Source organism: Lupinus angustifolius, chromosome LG04 (assembly GCF_001865875.1).
Source record: "Lupinus angustifolius cultivar Tanjil chromosome LG04, LupAngTanjil_v1.0, whole genome shotgun sequence".
NCBI lineage: Eukaryota > Viridiplantae > Streptophyta > Magnoliopsida > Fabales > Fabaceae > Lupinus > Lupinus angustifolius.
Genome location: NC_032012.1, coordinates 18,400,518 through 18,418,207, shown reverse-complemented (window position 1 = coordinate 18,418,207; position 17,690 = coordinate 18,400,518). Strand labels below are relative to the sequence as shown.

Below are 17,690 nucleotides of genomic sequence, written 5' to 3'. Positions count from 1 at the left end.
AGATAATGAAGTATCCAGACCCATAATTTAGTTTTATATTGTTAATCCATATTGTAATATCATATTAATTCATAAATATGATTGTTATGTTGTTAACCAATGATGATATATTGCTAAGAAGTATGATGTAATGTTATATTGTTAATTCATACGCATAATCTAATGTTATATTGATTAAACAATTATTACTAAATCAATTTTATATTGTAATGTTGAAGTAATGACATTATTTTTTATGTTTGTTTGATAAAATGAGTTATGTTTAATAGTCAATTTAAATTCTCTTTAAAACTTTAAACTATGTTTTATAATTTTTTATCTTTTTGATTGTCTAATTAACATATAAGATTTCAGGAAACAAACATACAACTACATAAATTTCCGATAATTATTTTAAATATTTTTGAATTTGTGGGTACTCGCAGATCCGCTGAGTACTTAAGGACTCGCAGGTAGCAAACTCAACGGGTATCAGTATGAGTCTAGGGCAGGTCTGAATCTAAAAATGAAGTAACATAGCGGATCTGATAATACACTATTCGGACCTATCCGGACCCATTGTCTTCCCTATTTATATCATACTAGAAAGATTTGTGAGCTGTGAGAATAACATTTTCTTTTTTATTTACATTATATTTATATGATAATAGTTAAAGTGAATTCAATATAAAGAATTATGTTTATATTAGAGTAAAGAAAGTATAATACTAGCTATTATTTTAAAAAACCAAAAAAGAAGAAAAAATCAATTACCATCATATGTGTGAAAAGGAAGGAAGAACAAAGAGTGCAAATAGAAGCTGTACCAATGATTCTACTTTTAAATTTTGTAGTTATTTTAATTTAATTTAACTAAGAGATATATGTTTTTCCTAATTGGGTTAATCCAATTTAACCTTATTTTGATTTTATATCTAATTGGCTCCAACCACCAATTTGATTATGGCTCTTAGCCATAGTCAAGACTCAAGAGACAAAGCGATACATAGTGTAATCTGTTTTACGACCAATTTGGTCCAATTCTTACAAATTCCTATCAACCGTCATTTTCCATACATCAATATTAGTATATACTAACTAGCACTATAAAAAAATTATATTCACAATATATCATTCATCATTTATTTATAATATATTCACTTAAAAATGCAACTTATTTTCTCTATTTGAAAATATGTTACATCTACAGAGAAATGGATTATACATCAATAATGTGAAAGTTTTTCACACCATGAACTCGTTATTTACAATTCATGGTTAACTGTTGTTAATTTTTAAAAAATAATACCCACAAAATTGTTTTATAATCATAAAAGCAGTATAAATAACTTTATATTATTGCTATTTCGCGCACATCCATTAGAAAGCCTTACCAACACACTCCTAGTATCTTATCCCAAATTCCTGGACAACCATTAAAATATTTAACTTATGGATAAGTACCCATTCTCAAGGAAAAGTACCAATTCTCAAGGAAAAGTACCAACTCAAGTGACCCTTTGTCATCATTCCAATTCATTCCCTTCCTTAAACCACAAACAAAAGCCAATCTTAAGAATAAAAGAAAGCCAATCCTAAGAGCGACACATATTGAGAGAGACATTCACATACCCAAAATGGATTAGTTTATTACCAAAAAATTATCGTTACCCCTATTTTCCATTTGTCTTGAATTTTTCTCTTTCCATATGTTTCCACTTTTCACAAATTAAAAAATGAAAAATTTGCCCAGCTAGTGTGGGTTGACCACAATTTCTGAAGTAGCGCATCTTTTATAAAAATTACCAAACATGTGTATTTTTTGGGAACACATGGCTTCCATGCATGAGTTTGGGAAACTTGTGGCTCCTATCCACGAGTTTGCTGGAACTCGTGGCTCACATGCACAAGTTTCATTTTTTTTTTTCTGTTCGCTCAGGACTCGTGGTTCTTATCCACGAGTTCTATTTACACAATTCTACCATCCTCTTTCATTTCTTTCTGTGAGTTTTTGCATATAACATTTTTGGAACAATATGTTGTCTGTCTAAGTGACCCAACTAACCTAATCTTCTATATGAATAGATGATATATATGAAGATAAAATGAAATTGACACAAAGTCAACAAACCAAGAAGAAAACATCACATTGCCTATTCCCTAGCCCAAGAAACCATAAACAATAGCTGCTACAAACATGAAATGGTTTCCCACTTGAAACACTGACTGCTTCACTTGGCATTAGTGATGTGGTTGTTGGAGGAGTGCCTGAATCAAAGGGAGTATAAGGAGATGGGTTTGATGGGCTGGTTGGTGGAGAGCCACCACAAGGAGTGTTAGTGTTAGTAGCAACAACATTCATTTTAAGTTTCATGCTTCCAGCACAGTGACCTGGTGTGAGATGACGAGCTATGGAAATGGAACTCGTGGATGAGAACCACAAGTCCTGATGAGAGAGAAAAAAAACTGGAACCCGTGCATGTGAGCCACGAGTTCCTGCAAACTCATGCATGGGAGCGACAAGTTTCCCAAACTCGTGAACGAGAGCCACGAGTTCCTCAAAAATACACCTTCTTCGTAATTTTTATAAAAGTTGCACTACTTCAGAAATTTTGTGGTCAACCCACACTAGCTAAGTAAATTTTCCATTAAAAATATAACATGAAAAACATTACAGAACATATTTACATGTTCCAGACATTCTAAATGATAGTTGGTGTAGAGTCACCACTCGTGGTGGTTGGTGGAGAGCCACCACTTGGATTGGTAGTGTTAGTAGCAACAACATTCACTTTAAGTTTCATGCCTCCAGCATAGTGGCCTAATGTGGGATGACAAGCTATGGAAATGGAACTCGTGGATGAGAACCACAAGTCCTGATGAGAGAGAGAAAAAATGGAACTCGTGCATGTGAGCCACAGGTTCCTCTAAACTCATGCAAGGGAGCGACGAGTTTCCCAAACTCGTGCACGGGAGCCACGAGTTCCGCAAAAAATACACCTTCTTGGTAATTTTTATAAAAGTTGTACTACATAAATGTTTTGGTCAACCCACACTAGTTAGGAAAATTTTCCATTAAAAAATATACATGAAAAATATTACAAAAGCTCTTTACATGTTGGAGACATCCTATGTGATGGTTGGTGTAGAGCCATCACTCGGGGTGGTTGGTCGAGACCCACCACTTAGAGAGGTAGTGTGATTAGCAACAACATTCACTTTAAGTTTCATGCCTCCAGCACAATGACCTGGTGTGAGATGACAAGCAATGGAAATGGAACTCATGGATGAGAACCACGAATCCTTAGGAGAGAGAAAAATGGAACTCGTGCATGTGAGCCACGAGTTCCTGCAAACTTATGCATGGGAGTGAGGAGTTTTCCAAACTCATGCACGGGAGCCATGAGTTCCCCAAAAAATGCACCTTCTTCATAATTTTTATAAAAGTTGCTCTACAGAAAATTTGTGGTCAACCCACACTAGCTAAGTAAATTTTTCATTAGAAAATATAACATGAAAAGCATTATAGAACCTATTTACATGTTGTAGATATTCCATATGATGGTTGGTGTAGAGCCACCACTCGTGGTGGTTGGTGGAGAGCCACCACTTGGAGTGTTAGTGTCAGTAGCAACAACATTCACTTGAAGTTTCATGCCTCCAGCACAGTGGCCTGGTGTAGGATGATAAGCTATGGAAATGGAACTCGTGGATGAGAACCCCGAGTTTTGAGGAGAGAGAGAAAAAATGGAACTCATCCATGTGAGCCACGAGTTCCTGCAAACTCATGCATGGGAGCGACGAGTTTCCCAAACTCGTGCACGGGATCGAGGAGTTCCCCAAAAAATACACATTCTTCGTAATTTTTAAAAAAATTTGCACTACTTCAGAAATTTTGTAGTCAACCCACACTAGTTAGGTAAATTTTCCATTAAAAAATATAACATGAAAAGCATTACATAACCTATTTACATATTCCAGACATTCTAAATGATGGTTGGTTTAGAGCCACCACTCACGGTGGTTGGTGGAGAGCCACCACTTGGATTGGTAGGGTTAGTAGCAACAACATTCACTTTAAGTTTCATGCCTCCAGCATAGTGACCTGGTGTGGGATGACAAGCTATGGAAATGGAACTCGTAGATGAGAACCACGAGTCCTGAGAAGAGAGAGAAAAATGGAACTCGTGCCTGTGAGCCACGAGTTCCTGCAAACTCATGCATGGGAACGACGAGCTTACCAAATTCGTGCATGGGAGCCGTGAGTTCCTAAAAAATACAAATTCTTTGTAATTTTTATAAAAGTTGCACTACTTCAGAAATTTTGTGGTCAACCCACACTAGCTAAGTAAATTTTCCATTAAAAATATAACATGAAAAGCATTATAGAACCTATGTACATGTTGCAAACATTCTATATGATGGTTGGTGTAGAGTCACCACTCAGGATGGTTGTTGGAGAGCCACCACAAGGAGTGGTAGTGTTAGTAGCAACAACATTCACTTTAAGTTCCATGCATCCAGCATAGTGACCTGGTGTGGGATGACAAGCTATGGAAATGGAACTCGTGGATGAGAACCGCGAGTAGGGAGGAGAGGGAAAAAAATGGAACTCGTGCATGTGAGCCATGAGTTCCTGCAAAATCATGCATGGGAGAGACGAGTTCGCTAAATTTTAAGTCAACCCACACTAGCTAGCTAAAGTTTCCATTAAAAAATATAACATGAAAAGCATTACAGGACCTATTTACATGTTGCAGACATTCTATATGATGGTTGGTGTAGAGCCACCACTCGGGGTGGTTGGTGGAGAGCCACCATTTGGAAGCAACAACATTAACTTTAAGTTTCATGGCTCCTACATAATGAATGACCTGATGTGGGATGACAAGCTATGGAAATGGAACTCGTGGATAAGAACCACGAGCATTAAGGAGAGAAAAAAATGGAACTCATGCATGTGAGCACGAGTTCCTGCAAACTCATGCATGGGAGCCGCTAGTTTCCCAAACTCGTGCATGGGAGCCGTGAGTTTCCCAAAATATACACTTTCTTCGTAATTTTTATAAAAGTTGCACTACTTCAAAAAATTTGTAGTCAAACCACACTAGCTAGGTAAATTTTCGATTAAAAAATATAACATGAAAAATATTAGGGAACCTATTTACATGTTGCAGACATTCTATATGATGGTTGGTGTAAAACCACCACTCGGGGTGGTTGGTGGAGAGCCACCACTTGGAGTGGTAGTGTCAGTAGTAACAACATCCACTTTAAGTTTCATACCTCCAACACAGTGACCTGGTCTGGGATGACAAGCTATGGAAATGGAACTCGTGGATGAGAACCATGAGTCTTGATAAGTAGTATTATACCAAAATTCTGCCCAAGAGAGCCAATCCAACCACTGCTTCAGTTTAGGTCCCACAAAGCATCTCAAATAGGTTTTGAGACAACTATTTACAACTTCGGTCTGCCCATCAGTCTGAGGATGGTAAGATGTGTTGAGTTTTAATTGAGTTCCGGAAAACCTAAGCAATTCCTTCCAAAATTGGCTTAGGAAAATTGGGTCTCGATCAGAAACTATTGTAGACAGAAACCCATGCAATTTAACCACCTCCTGAGCAAAAATAATTGCAACCTCTCGTGCTGTAAATGGGTGACCCAAAGCAAAAAAAAGTGAGTATTTAGACAATATGTCCACTATCCTTATCTCTGACCCTAGGTAATCCTCCAATGAAATCTATGGAGATATCCCTCCAAACCTGAGTGGGAATCGACAAAGGCTGTAACAACCCTCCCTGAGCTAAAGTGGAGTACTTAGCTCTTTGACATATATCACATTCCTCTACAAACTTCTTAACATCCTTTTTCTTACCTTCCCAAAACAAGAAACTGACCACCCTTTTGTATGTTCGGAAGAAACCAGAGTTCCTCCCATTCGTGTTGTATGACATTCAGCCATAATGGTCAGAATTATGTTTGAAACTCTAGAAAGATCCATCCTCCCTTTATACATTAGCAACCCATGCTTCATCTGGAAATCAAGATGGGAGGCGGGAGAAATTATTAGGTCATGTATCATTGGTTGCCACTTCGGATCCTGTTATACTTCTAGCATCGAATCCTCAACATCATCAGTTGTCAAAATTGAAATAGCCGAATGCATGTCTTTTCTAGATAAGGTGTCTATGACTGAACTCTCATTACCCAACTTATATTGGATTTCAAAATCATACCAATTAGTTTGACCGCCCATTTAAACTGCTCATCACTAAACAATCGTTGCTCCATCAAGAACTTGAGACTTCTCTAATCCGTCTTCATAATAAATTGTATGCCCAAAGCATAATGTATCCACCTCTGAACAGCTTGCACCAAGGCCATAAGTTCTCATTCATACACTGACTTCAACTATGCCCTCGTCGACAACCCCTCACTCCAAAATGCCAACGACCTCCCTTCCTGCATTAGAACTGCGCCCAATCCCGTACTAGAGGCATTAGTCTCAATAACAAATATTTTAGAAAAATCTGGAACCGCAAGCTTAGGTAATTCGACCGTAGCCATTTTCAAGGAATCAAAAGCTCCATTAGCCTCCTCGGACCATGTAAAGCTATCATTCTTCAATAAATCCGTCAAAGGCTTCGTGAGTTTTCCATAATCTTTAACAAACCTTCAGTAATACCCAGTTAACCCCAAGAATCCCCTCAATCCTCTAACATCAACTAGTCGAGGCCAAGTCTGCATGACTAATACCTTGGACTAATCGGTCGCAACTCCTTCCCCCGAAATGATATGACCGAGGTACTCCAACTTGTCTCGGCCAAAACTATATTTCTTCTTGTTAGCTTTGAGAAAATTATGGTGCAATACCTCCAACACTTGGGCTAAATGGGAGCCATGGCTGGTCAAGTCCTAACTGAAAACCAAGATATCATCAAAAAAGACTAACACAAACTTCCTTAAAAACGGTTTCAAGACTTCATTCATTAAGGCTTGGAACGTAGACGGAGCATTTGTGAGGCCAAAATGTATTACCAAGAATTCATAATGACCCTCATGCATCCTGAAAGTAGTCTTCTGAACGTCTTCTTCCTTCATTCTTATCTAATGATATCCTGACTTAAGATCCAACTTTGAAAACATCTTTGCCCCACCTAGCTTATCCAATAATTTTTCTATAACTGGAATAGGAAATTTGTTCGGAATGATAATCTTATTCAAAGTCCGGTAGTCAACACAAAACCTACATCCTTCATCATTCTTCTTGACAAAGATAATGGGGTTGGAATATAGACTGATACTCGACCGAATTACCCCAAATTGTAGCATCTCTCCCACCAATCTTTCAATTTCCGGTTTCTTGAAATGTGGACATTTATAAGGTCGTAAATTTGGAATTCCAGCCCCCTTCTTCAAGTGAATCACATGATCATGTCTTTTATTCGTTGGCAGCCCTTGAAGGTCCTGAAAACAACATTATATTTGGTAATACCAACAACAACTCTTCTGATATGGTGTTATTATCTAGCTGGATTTCTGGCTCCTCCGTAGAATGCAACATCAATCCTTCACCCTCCTCCTTTAGAACTTGCAAGAAATCCCCAAAAGTCAATTGTGTCCTTGACAATGTTGATCTCCCGAGATCTTATACCAATCAACTCCCATCTTTAAAGATAGCTCCAACTTCCCAAAATCGGCATTCACCTCTCCTGAGCTAACCAGCTAGTCCACCCCTTTCAACCCGAATAGGTAGAAATCCTACATCAGATCTAGCTTTTGGATCTGTAGGTTCAAACCTTCGCATTTGCCTTGACATCGCACTTTATGACCATCTCTCACTTCTACCATATAACTAGGGGTATTGATCACTGCTAATTGCATTTGTGCTACCAAGTTGGTGGCAACAAAATTATATGAGGCCCCACAATCCATAAAATTAATCACTGACCTTCTCAATAATTCTCTTGCCACCTTCCACGACTTGGCAGATGTCAAACCAACCATGGAATATAGAGATAACTGCAGCGAGTTGTACTGCTCCAATTATGTCTTATCGCCCTTCTCGTCGCCATCATTATCTTCTTCCAAAAGGATAATCCTTAACTATTTGTTCTTGTAGTGATGCTCCCTATTATACGGTTCATCACACCTAAAACACAACCCTTTGTCTCTTTTGTCCTTCATTCCAACCCTAGTAAGATGCTTGAAATCTCCACCCCTGACCCGTGAACTCGTTGTAGGATTCACTGACCTATAACTACTAGCGAGGTTGTCGCCAACTGACTGCCCATCCTTCTTATCCGAGACAATTCTCGAGTTCACGATGACGACTTTGTTGTAAGAGTTATTTCTTGGGTATCCCATTGGTTTTGTAAAGTAGCTAGTACCTTTCCTATGCAAAATGGTGTTCTTCTCAATCATCAAAGCCTTTTGTATTACTTCCGCTAGAGTCGTTAATTCAAACACCCTTACCTCCACTTGGATTTCCTCTTTCAAACCATTCAAAAAGATTCCTTTAGCGAAGTCTTGATCCATCTCCTTAAGGGCCCTAATGTATTTTTTGAACTCCGCCACTATTCCCGCTTGTTCCAAAGAGAGCAGCAACTCAAACGAGTTTTGCATCATCAAAGGTTAGAACCTTCGGATCACAGCCACCTTGAATCCCTCCCATGAAAGTCTAGGGTTACATCTTTTCCACCATTGGAACCAACTTAAAGCCTTCCATTCCAAGGCCAGTAACATGACTTGCATTCTTTCATCATCGACAACTCTCCTCAGCATAAAATATTGCTCCAATTTGGATCATTATGGTTGTTGCGATGCAATTGCGACATGAAATTTTTGCAATTAAAAAAATGTTATTGAATTTGTTGCACCTCAAATATAGTATAATGCAATTGAGTTGCCATCCGATGTGACCACATCATTGTGATTCGGTGTCACACCATCGTTGTGGGGTGATGTGTTACAGAGATTACCGCAATAAGTGACATGATCCACAATTTCAAAGAATAGCTCAAAACAATCAAACAAGAAATAGCACAACCACTAGAAATCACTCATAATATGAGCATGGTTTATATTGGTATTAAACAAAAACAGAAAATAATAGGATGAAAGCTACAAAAGGGGTTTATCATGCATCCTTGAAATGACACAAAATGTAGCTCTATGATTAATCTTCAAGCTCAATAATCTTGACAACTGATGAGTCACCAACTTTCTGGAAAACAACAACTCGGTCATGTGGCTTTATGATGCCAAAAGCCTTGCCATGATCTAAAGCAACCTTCAAGATTGATTCATTTGTCCCACCAGTAAACTCAGCCTGCACCCAAGTCACAAAACTCACCAAGTTAACAACTCTAAAGTGCATGATATCAAATATATACTAGCAAATTAAATAAGAGTCACTTTTAAATTATGCAATGGCCAACATAAAATTTCTTCAATAAAACAAGATCAGATTGGTTTAATTTAGTCCCAAACCTAGATTAGAATAATTCTACAATTTCTTGTGAAAAGGGGAAGCGAAAGACATGGAAACTGGTCTATAAAAACAAGGTAATGATACTTAGTACTGGCACTAACAATTGTGTATTAAATTTTAGTAAATAATCTTCATTTAAGTATGATTCTGAACAAATAAAAATATTAAGGTTTGAATTTAATAAAGAAATGATGAATTGAGCAAATTTTAAGAAATTACAATTAAACTGAACTGATATATACAATTAAATTTTGATTTGAGAATTAGAGATATAAAGTTACTAAGGGGTATGGTGTAACTATTTTAGCCCTTGGATTATCATATTTCCACTTGTATTAGTAATTTAATACACAATTTGAATTTGGGTAACTTGAGTCTTAAGTTACTTTTACTACTTGCCAGTAGAATCAGGTTTATATAAGCTTTATTATATAGTGTAATATATATGCACTGACAGTGTAAAAATGTATATACAGTCAATGCATCATCCACCATTCATTTGAATTATACTTTTATTTAAAAGTCAATAGGAATTAAAATGAATGGTGAATAATGCATTGACAATGTAAAAAACTCTTAGACTGTCGGTGTATATATTTTTTTCTCTATTATATAAGGCAGGGCACATTATATTGACATAGTTTAGAGTGTTTTTATATTATTCTATGGTTCCCCTACACATTTATATGAATGGACATTGAATAATTCTTACTGGATGTCTTGGATCTGCCAGCATAGGGAAAAGACCTCTCACTATAAGTGATTGCTTAGCCTGCCATAGGATCATAAAAGGAAACAGATAACAAGAAGTGATTAGTTTCTTTGTAAAAGTTTAAAATGCAAGTCAAACTAACACAAATTGAAGCAAAAAAATGTGCATGTTCATGATTCCCTACAGGAAGTTTGAAAGTATAACTAGTTTGATAAGTATAAGAAATTAAAAGGATAAAATATAAAACACAAGGAGTTCACTGGTCTCAGTAACTAAAACAAACTGATGAAATAACTTTTACTGTCATTTGCATTTCAAGTGAGTAAATTTCAAATTGATTTTGATTCTTCAGGTACAGTTGTTGAAAAAGTAATTATTTTGACATAAGAGAATGATTGATTATCTAGTAGAAAGTAAGAAATTAATGTGTAATGTAAGTATGAAACTATTCAGGAGGTGAATATCAAGCACTGAAAGTCTCAATGGTACAAGAAGATCATATGGTAATATTAGCAAAGAATTTTCTTGAAAAAGTTAACTCAATCTGGGTTTATTATCAGATAGTAAATTGTTCATACAATCAACAGGACTGAACTCATTCAAGACATTTAAAAAAGCTGATTAAAATCAGGTACCATATATGTGAATTAGCCACATTTTTGTTTCAGTTGCCCGATTCAGTTTTAACAAATTGTGTCAACTATATACCTCAAAAGCGCCAGTGAATGTCCATCGGAGTTGATTCGTCTTCAGTTGAGGAACGACAACCGATATCACAGGCATGGTTGGTCTGTACTTAGCTAGCAACCTACATAAATACCCAAGAAAGATAGAATAATGATATGTCAGAAAGATATCAAAATTGCAACAGAATAGAACATAACTGTCAATGACTTAAAGATTCACTATAAACCAAAACAATGAAAGAAAGAAACCAACAAATGAGAATTTTTTGCATCAATAACCACAAAAAAGTGAGAAACTCAATTAATAAAGATAAGTCATATAGAAGGAGATAATACAAAACCTTGAAGCTCTTCCAGATGAAGTGAAGCAAATAATAACAGAAGCCTTAACCTTGATGGCGGCTCGAACCTGTATGTTTAGCACAAAGAAATTTACTTCTCGATATGTACTTTAATCATAACATAATCCTCTGAGCAAGTGAATACCAAATGGTGGTGAAGAAAATCACAAAAACACTCAAAAAAGTTATTAGTGCAGCCGAGAAAAGTACCGCAGAGGAAGCTATTGATTCCAAGTGGCTCATTGGCTCTCCAACAAATTTGACCGCCTTCTTAAAATACAAATCTTGATTGTAAACTTTCTCTGCCTGAAAAGAGCAGGTCATTAATTTAAGTTTTTCATTTCTCTTCTCAGAGTAAGGATTGTATAATCGATCAATTAAAATTTACCATAAAGGTAGAACACAATGTACCTCGGCACAAATTTTTCCAACTGTAGAAATGGTCTCCACGGGGTATAATCCACGCAGGGTCTCTGCCCCAAGGAGAATTGCATCACTCCCTGATCCAAAAGAAAGAAAAACATATTCAGACCTGAAAAGTGCATGGTATATTATGCATAACGAGATGAATACAATAAACTGAAGGAATATTAATCAATAACATAAGCATGCACAAATTTATCTAATGCAAGAGTTCAGACATTTCTGTAGTACAATCATAATCAAAATAAATCAAACAGGATTCAGCAAATATAACAATAAGGAACTTAAGTTAGGAAAAGAATTACCATCCAGCACTGCATTGGCAACATCAGTTGCTTCAGCACGAGTAGGCCTTAGATTATCGGTCATAGTATCCACAACACGTGTGACAACGACTGGCTTTCCAGCCATGTTACACTTGTAAATAGCAGCCTTTTGGAATAAAAAGACCTGCAAAATCCGTACAGATGTTTGCAAGACAAAACGAAAACATAACATAACTATTACTCCATAGTAAGTAAATCGTACGTAACATTGCATTTTTCGGTCCAGAAAAAAAAGCTAACCTTCTCAGCTGGGAGATCTATCCCTAAATTTCCACGAGAGATGATGACACCATCTGCTTCTCTCAATATCTCATCAAAATGTTCCAATCCCTATGAGAATTTTACAGAAGAAACATGCATATTAAAAGCAGCATTAAGTACACTCACCAATGGATCTTGAACTAGTGCATTTGTCTGGTATAGAAGTGGAGTCTAAGGGGATATTGTTCAAAGGATCTTGAAGTTTATTACCTCAAAATTTTCAATCTTCGCAAAAATCTGTGTCTGCTTGAGGCCACCTAATTTAGAGATAAACTCACGAGCCTGAAAAATAAAAATTAAGGTATTTTCATGTTCTATTTTTTTCAATGCTGAGGAAAACTAAAAGAAAACGGTTCACTTAATCAACAAGCGTTGTGAAAACTAAGCAAATTTAGACGTTGGAAGCTAAATAAGGAGGCATGAATAGCATCAACACGGGATAAGGGGAAGACATTTGTTAAAAATTAGATAAATTAGACGTAAAACAAAACATATCAGGATTCAGGAATAGCCCTTACATGGCGAACATCTTCAGCATGCCGGGTGTATAATGCTAGGAAGTCGATATTGTTTCGAACACCCCATGTTCTTATTACCTGAGTTAGTGAGTGAAATGTCAAGAGGAACATTTAGATTCAGAAAACAAGAAATAACAAAATGGTATTCACAACTCATAACCGTAACTAAAAGGGCAACTCAAACCAGTTATACTTTGGTGATTGGTGCAGAGAAAAAGAATTTTCGACATCTATTGTATATACAGTTTGCACATATATTTAATCTTTTAGATAAGCTAACAAAAACATAAGGCATTTTATGACAAAAATCTTGTAGTTACCTCCTTATCCTCATCAGTAAGACTAGGAAGATCGATATGAATTTGAGAGACATGTAAAGTATACAAGGATCCAGAAAGTGTAGCAGAGTTTTTTATGAGACAAATGACATCATCACCATTCACCTCACTGACCTGCATTTTGAAACCAAAACACTTAGTGACAGTAATTAAACAGAAAAGTCCTGACTTTGAATATCAGCAGTATTGAGAAAGGTTCTGAACTTTTTGAGTAGAAAGACTAATAGAAAATATACGAGAACCACAACCAACCCTTTATCCCACTAGGTGGGGTCAGCACTAATAGAAAATATATTATATATAAAAGTCTCATATATTTTCTTATTGGTTTTTGTCATTTTGTAGCCTTAAGGAACATAAGGAATGGGTCAACATCATAGTTAAATTTTTTGCCTATACAAAAGTTGGACCTTTGAACCTGCCTATGTGTGTTTGATACTATACATAGGCAGTCATAAGCCTAGATCAAAGGTGAAGGTTATGTTAAGCAGTCGACAGGCAACATAAAACTTTATCAAATCATATGATAGGATCATAGGAATCATATGACAAAAGTTGGACCTTTGAAATGAACCATATATCAATTCACAAAATGTATGTGCCAAGTATACTTGAAAAGATAAGGGTAACTCATTGCAATAAGCAACTTCTGCTAATAGTGCAAATGAAATTATGAATAGCTAGCATATAACTAATTACATACCCTAAGAGTTCAAAGAAAGATATTCCAACAATATATACAAGTGAACTTATATTTGCACAGTCATTAAAGATTGAACTAGAAAAATCCAAGATTGCATTACCTCCAGCCATACAGAAGTTGTTTCACTTCCTGTAAACAGGTATTTACCGATAAAAATAGTATCGCCCTTCTTCACAGTCTGCATAATTATAGACACCACCACATTGTACATAATCAAAGTAAAATATGAGAAAGGTACATAATAAAGACATAGTCCCTACTAACTCACATAACAAACCTTTAGAGCAACTTAGAACGGAAGGAAGAAATAGAATTAAAAGTTGAAAGGAATTATATGTTATTGTTTTATCATAGATTTCATTGTTCTCCTTTTGAACATTTAACATATACAGTAATACAGAGATTGATGATAAGTGATCATAGTTGGTACCAATAGAGATTTTAAACAATATGAAACAAGGAGGTTTCCTTACAAATCAGTGTGGTGTGTGACCTATAAAATCAATGTAGTACAAAGACAACATTAGTCAAGAAAATAAAGAACAATTCAAAAGGCCATGATGGAAATGAAGAATTTAGAAAAATACCATAGCAAATGCTTATCAATTATGAAGTGATATTTAATGTGGACTCAATCTAAAAAATATAAAACAAAATTAAGGTCTGTTAAAAAATTGATGATACCAAACAAATCATTCCACAGACCATAAACCAGTTAAGAATCACAGAACAAGTAATACAGTATATCTGGACAGAACACAAAGATGCAATAAGAAAACAACTGATAAAAAGAAATCATTTTGGAAAGTGATTATTCCACATAAATACAATGAAAATTCAAATTAATATTGAATGCATGGAAAAGGTGCACTTACCTTTGATAGACCAGTAAAATTTACTGGTAAGAGATTTGAAGTAGCTTCTTTGTTTTGATCTGGAGTTAAGACAAGCAATGTATCTTCTTGCAGGGAAATCGGACGATCAGTTCTATTCACAACTTGTACTTCTGGACCTGCAGTATCTAGCATAACCTGGGTGTACATATATTTTCACATTAGTTAACATTTGCATTTATAGAACTACAATAAAGATAGAAGCTAAAAAAGGTGGTCCAATACACGAGTCTGGAGAGAGAGTTGCGGACATCCTTAACCTCGTAAGCTGAAAAGGTTGTTTCTAAAATTTGAACATATGACCCTAGGTTACAAGCAAGCAACCTTACCGTTCCTGAGTCTAGCCCTCTTACATTAAAAATGGAAGCTAGTGTAATAAAATCATAATTAAAATCACATAATGATGTCACAAGTTATTATATGAAATTTACCGCGCATAGTTTCTTCGTACTCTTGACAGAAGCCCTTAAATTTTCCAATGTCTCTTGGTGGTATTCTGGATCACCCCATGTGAAGTCAAACCTTGCCACTAGCACATGGTAAGAAAATAAGAATAAGATGACAAAACAGGTGACTCAGAACCTGACTTTAGACACAAGATTCACCCAGACAATAAAATAAAGGAATAGCACAAGGACAAATTATTCATTATATATAGTGTTTTAAATTGTGGTTACAGCTGTTGTTACTGCAATTGTGGTGGTCATTAGGATGCAGATTGTAGCCATTGCCGTGCAAATTTTTTGTGACTAAAAAAATATCTTTGAATTCAATGTAGTCTGATGCAGTCCAATGTAGCCTAATGCAGTTTTGTTACGGTCTGATGTGACAATATCATTGTGATTCGATGTCAATTGCAATGTGATACAGTTGTGATGGTCATCACAATATTGCTACCACATCATGTGATGCAGTCTGCAATTTGAAGCAATGGTGATATGCATTTCCCCAAAAAATAAACTGACTAGCCAAAAAGCAATATGTTAAAGTATAGTTCTACCCCTAAAAGATACACTTTTGGCAAACTACTAGGCCTTCCAACTTGGTCTAAAACACAATTGATTCTAATCAAATAACAAAAAATCTCTTGTCTATGTTCTTTTCTAATGGATGAGAAACAATGAGGTTGATGTCACAAAAGCAAAAAACATTTACAACCAAAGATTGTAAAGGAAGAATACCAGACATTCCAGCATTAAGGCAACGGGAAATTGTATCAACTGATCTTGACTTTGGACCAAGTGTCCCAACAATTTTTGTCATAGCTGGAAAGAAACTCTGTAGAATGCATTTCAACCACTTCAATCAAAATTTACAAACACTGAAAATCTTCATTGAATAAAGACAATAATAAATTCTCTAATCATTTTACAATTTGATGTACTAAATTCCTTAGCAATCAGAAGCATCAACATCAATACTCACAATCACACTAACTCTAAAGCCTAAACAATAATGCAATAATTAGGATCAGTTGATTTTTTTCTCATGATGGGGCAAAAAGACAAGACTAACAGAAGAAACACAACACAACATAAAATAGCTAGGATACAAAAAACAACAATTGTCAGAGTAAAAGTGTCTTTCATTTCATCAAAAACATTCATTTTTTCAGCTTGATCTGCTTTAGTAATCAAAATCAGCATCAACAATACCACAAACTCACGCTACATAACAATACCACAAACTCACTCTACATAACAATACCACAAAAGGGTCATCAAAAGTTCATTACTTTCTCATAATGAGAATAATAATCATAATGAACAACAAATCACTTCAAAATAGAAAACAGAAAATAAATGAAATAAAAAAAAAGAGATATAGGTTGAAATGCTGACAGGTTTGGATGGTTCCAGAATGGAAGACATCCTAATAGGTTCTTCAAGAAGCAAAGGACTTGACTGCATTTTTAACAAAATAAGTGGTGAATGAAGTGAAGAGAGAATGAAAGAAGAAGCAAAGAAAGAGAGACAGAGAATGAATGAATGAATAAGATGGAATGGATATAAATAGGAAGTATTCCAAAGTGAATGATTGTACCTACACTGCCAACTGTGCATGATAACAAAAGTAGGACCACTCATAATGCATATGAAGAGACTTTTTTAAGTACTTTTGAAGCATAGTCCAAAGGTCTATGTTTTCTTTCCTTCCTTCAATATACTTATTAGTTATTACAGTTTACTGCACCATATATTTTTTATATCAGTTTAACAAATAAATATGGGTTAAGAAATCAACAATGATTTGTATTGAAAAAAATCAAAGGATTTAATATTTTTTACAGTTGATTTGTATCCATAGTTAACGTCGGTTAACAAATTAATGATGAATAATTGTTAACAGTGTAAAAAAATTTAATATTTTCAGTGTATACATATTAAATCTTTTTTGTATATGATTGTCTATCTCAACAATTATCACTCACATGAATCGAACATTTAATACTATAGTTATTTTAGAGATTTAATAGAGTATTACATCTCAATATTAATTAATGCCTTATTGATATTTATATTAGTATAAGGTTTGTTATATATTATTAATAATAAATGTTTGAAGCAATGCAAAGAAAAAGGTTATAATGTATGCATAGATATTAAACTTTAGTTATTATTCCTTAAAAAATAAGTTTAATATTTTTGTATGGAGAGTATAAAATTTTTTAGAGTGTCATGTATATCATTTATATTAGTTCTTTATCAAAGGTCTACTACATTAATACATTATCTATAATAACTAAGAAACTTTTTTTATAAATATACCATACTTTTTTAAATTATTTAGCTTTACAAGGGAGGTTTTACTCTATCTAAAAAAATATTTAACATAATAACTTGATCTACTTAATTATATTATTAATATTTATAACATATTATTTTTAATATAACAAAAAATGTTATATGAAATTTCCTTATAAAAATGTTATTTAACTATTGATCTTAGATAGCTATATTCAATATTAGGTTGGTTAGTCTATTTAAAAGTGGTTTGTTGCATTATTTAAATAT

At 34.9% G+C, this 17,690-nt stretch overlaps 1 protein-coding gene across 1 annotated transcript; it reads right to left on the bottom strand.

The window, feature by feature from the left end:
* Positions 9,035–16,661, bottom strand: LOC109346076 (pyruvate kinase 1, cytosolic-like). The gene is made up of 16 exons (XM_019585442.1): positions 16,518–16,661; positions 15,858–15,954; positions 15,108–15,205; positions 14,659–14,814; positions 13,884–13,961; positions 13,063–13,194; positions 12,743–12,820; positions 12,435–12,506; positions 12,204–12,293; positions 11,943–12,087; positions 11,626–11,714; positions 11,425–11,520; positions 11,215–11,282; positions 10,896–10,995; positions 10,188–10,247; positions 9,035–9,313 (listed from the first exon to the last, which is right to left on the bottom strand). Exons 1-16 carry the CDS (start codon positions 16,584–16,586, stop codon positions 9,161–9,163), a joined length of 1,581 nt encoding a protein of 526 aa, XP_019440987.1. The 5' UTR covers positions 16,587–16,661; the 3' UTR covers positions 9,035–9,160.